Source organism: Myotis davidii, unplaced genomic scaffold, assembly GCF_000327345.1.
Source record: "Myotis davidii unplaced genomic scaffold, ASM32734v1 scaffold1377, whole genome shotgun sequence".
In the NCBI taxonomy this organism is placed as follows: domain Eukaryota; kingdom Metazoa; phylum Chordata; class Mammalia; order Chiroptera; family Vespertilionidae; genus Myotis; species Myotis davidii.
The window spans coordinates 350,152-352,947 of NW_006288854.1; the positions used below are offsets into that span (position 1 = coordinate 350,152).

Here is a 2,796-nt window from a genome sequence, read left to right on the forward strand (position 1 = left end):
GTTGCCTGCAATAAAGTTACATGCCCTTGACCAGAATCGAACCTGGGACCTTTCAGTCCGCAGGCCGACGCTGTATCCACTGAGCCAAACCGGTTAGGGTTAGTTTGGGCCTTTTTATAACTGTGTCTTTAGCACATATTTTCTCTGGAACCAAGCAAAGATGGGTGAAGCTATAACCTAGTTATTAAACTCATAATTCATCCCTTTTCCTGTATCATCAACTTCCAGGGATTATGGAAGACAAAACTGACCTTCTCTCACTTCTTTGTGCTACAAACAAAAGTAGAGGACGTCCACAATATAAGGATTTGGAGGTACAGTGATAGAGAAGATAGCACAGTAGGCCAAGGATAGAAGAGTTGAGGGTGTTTATGTGGCAGGTAGGGTCAGGGATTCAGCATCTGTGAAGTAATTTGGTCACCTATTCATAGACAACAGCTCATTGACAGGGAAAGAAGATGGAACTGAGTTAGGGACTAGGTTTAATTTATCTTGTGTCCTTCATAGCTAGCTTAGGACAGTACATTGATTTTATTATTTTTTTTTGTTTAATCCTCACCCGAGGATATTTTTCCATTGGTTGTTAGAGAGTGGAAGTAGAAGGGAGGGGAAGAGAGAAAGAAACACCGATGTGAGAGAAACACATTGATTGGTTGCCTCCCGCATGCACCCCAACCAGGGCCAGGGAGAGCCTGCAACCTAGGTAGGTGCCCTTGACTGGAATCGAACTCGGGATCCTTTAGTCCGAGGGCCGACGCTATCCACTTAGCCAAACTAGCTAGGGCAAGACAGTACATTGATTTTAATTAATGTTTGTTCGATGAGTATATAGCAAATGAAAATGTAGTTGATATTCTCCATCAGTAAAGACTAGCAGGGCTGAGAAACTCAGGACAGATAGGTTTGCTTGTGGTTTTTTTCAAAATCTTTTGAATATATCTTTTGAAATGTTTATTGGTAATGGGATGTCTTTTAGGATTTTTAAAAAATCTCTGTGGTCTGCCAACACCTGCCTTAGTACCTCTGAAAGAAGCCACTATTATTTTCATACAGATGCTACCATTTTCTCTCCTAGTTATCAGGGCACGACCTTTCAACATCAATTTGAATTCTTTCCTCTCCTTGGCACTGATTTCTAATCAGTCACCATCCTCTCAGTCTGTCCTTTAGAATAGCGGTTACCAACCTTTTGGACCTCATGAACCACCATTGGTCCACCGACCACCGGTTGGCGACCGCTTATTTTATAAGATTTCTCACATCCTGCCAAAACCGGTTTGGCTCAGTGGATTGACCCCCCCTTTTTTCTCTTACTATCTTGTTCCCCATCATTTCTCCCACTTCCCTCAGCCAAAGTTTTTATGTCTGGAAGGAATTTTAAGCATACATTAATAACAAAATTTTATATCTGTGTGGGAGTGTATATTCAATATAAGTTTCAAACATTTCAAAATTCAGGAGACATGGAGGGCTATAAATGTAAAGATTTGAACTACAAAGGTTTATACCATTTAAGAGTTACAAAGGGCTATAATATAAGAAGCCTTTTTTTTTTCCCCTCTGTCCCCCAGCCATCATATTCTTCTCTCTAGAGGCAATGGTGGTACCAGTTTGTGTATCCTTCCAGAACCATTTTATGCCTAATTGCATTTAAGTATACCCCTAGAGCTAGAACATCCTAGGAGAATTTAAGCTCTTTTTTAGTTGAAGCCAAAGGAAGGATTTTGATGGCAGCTCCAGGCCGCTGTGACTGTATGAGTGGGTGCAGCAGCATTCTTATGCTGAAATTAAAAATCCTAGAATCATCTGTTCCTTTATTCCTGTAGTCACACAACTACAAGCACTTGCAGTGAGCAGAGAATTGTCAGCATCTGGGGAAGGCATGAACCGCGGTGCTCTGGTACTTATGACAGTTTCTCTGGGCTCTTCCTTTGTCTCACAGGTGAATGGTCTGCATGTGGCTGACCCTGTGGAGGCCTTGCTGCAGCTGCAGGACTGCAGTGTCTTCATCAAGATCATTGGCAGCATGTGAGTGTGCATCACATCTCTCTCTGGCTTCTCAAGCAAAGCTGTGTGCTGGAATGGGGACTGCCATTTGCTCCCTTGCCTTGGTGACTTCTGTGACCAGAAAGCGTTGACAGTATTGGGATGGCATAAGCCATTGTGGGCCCAGAGGCAAGAACATGTTGACCTCATCCTCCAGTCACCATGGTTCTCTGTGGGAGAAGTTTCACTCTTGTTCCACCTTAAGGCTTCCTCCCTCTTACGCAGAAGAACCTCCAAGTCCCTGTGCTCTCACACTATCCCAAGAGCCTGTTTTGGGGCTCCCTGTCTTATCTCAATAGGAATCTTCTACACTTTCTTTCTGTGACTCATCCTTATCTCACAAGCCTTCTTTGCATCCTGAAGGGCTAAGAAGAAAGGGGAAGCTCTTGTACTTAAAGGAAATTAGAAGCACTTAAAAATCTCATCTCTAACTTGTTAGCAAAGCACATATATGCAGCCATTAAAGCATTTCTATTGGCATTCACCTGCCTTGTTACCTTGCTTTGTGAGGTTAATTAGCATTTGATAAGCTGTTTGTTGTCCTGTAGCCAGGTTTCTAGTTTGGGCCTTCTTTTTCTTTTTTAATATATTTTATTGATTTTTTTACAGAGAGGAAGGAGAGGGATAGAGAGTTAGAAACATCGATGAGAGAGAGAGAAACATGGATAACTGGTTTGGCTCAGTGGATAGAGCATCGGCCTGCAGTCTCAAGAGAGAAACATCGATCAGCTGCCTCCCGCACACCCCCCC

At 42.8% G+C, this 2,796-nt stretch overlaps 1 protein-coding gene across 4 annotated transcripts in view; it reads left to right on the forward strand.

Annotated features, from left to right (window-relative positions):
• Nucleotides 1-2,796, forward strand: part of NUMA1 (nuclear mitotic apparatus protein 1) — a 44,809-nt gene that overhangs the window by 14,303 nt on the left and 27,710 nt on the right. For 2 of the 4 annotated variants that reach the window (XM_006761036.2, XM_006761038.2), the window contains exon 3: nt 1,943-2,028. In XM_006761036.2, coding sequence (XP_006761099.1) covers nt 1,943-2,028 — 86 coding nt within the window. Of the gene's footprint in view, nt 1-1,867; nt 2,029-2,796 lie in introns of those variants that run through there. The other 2 variants (XM_006761035.2, XM_006761037.2) reach the window with 1 other exon arrangement.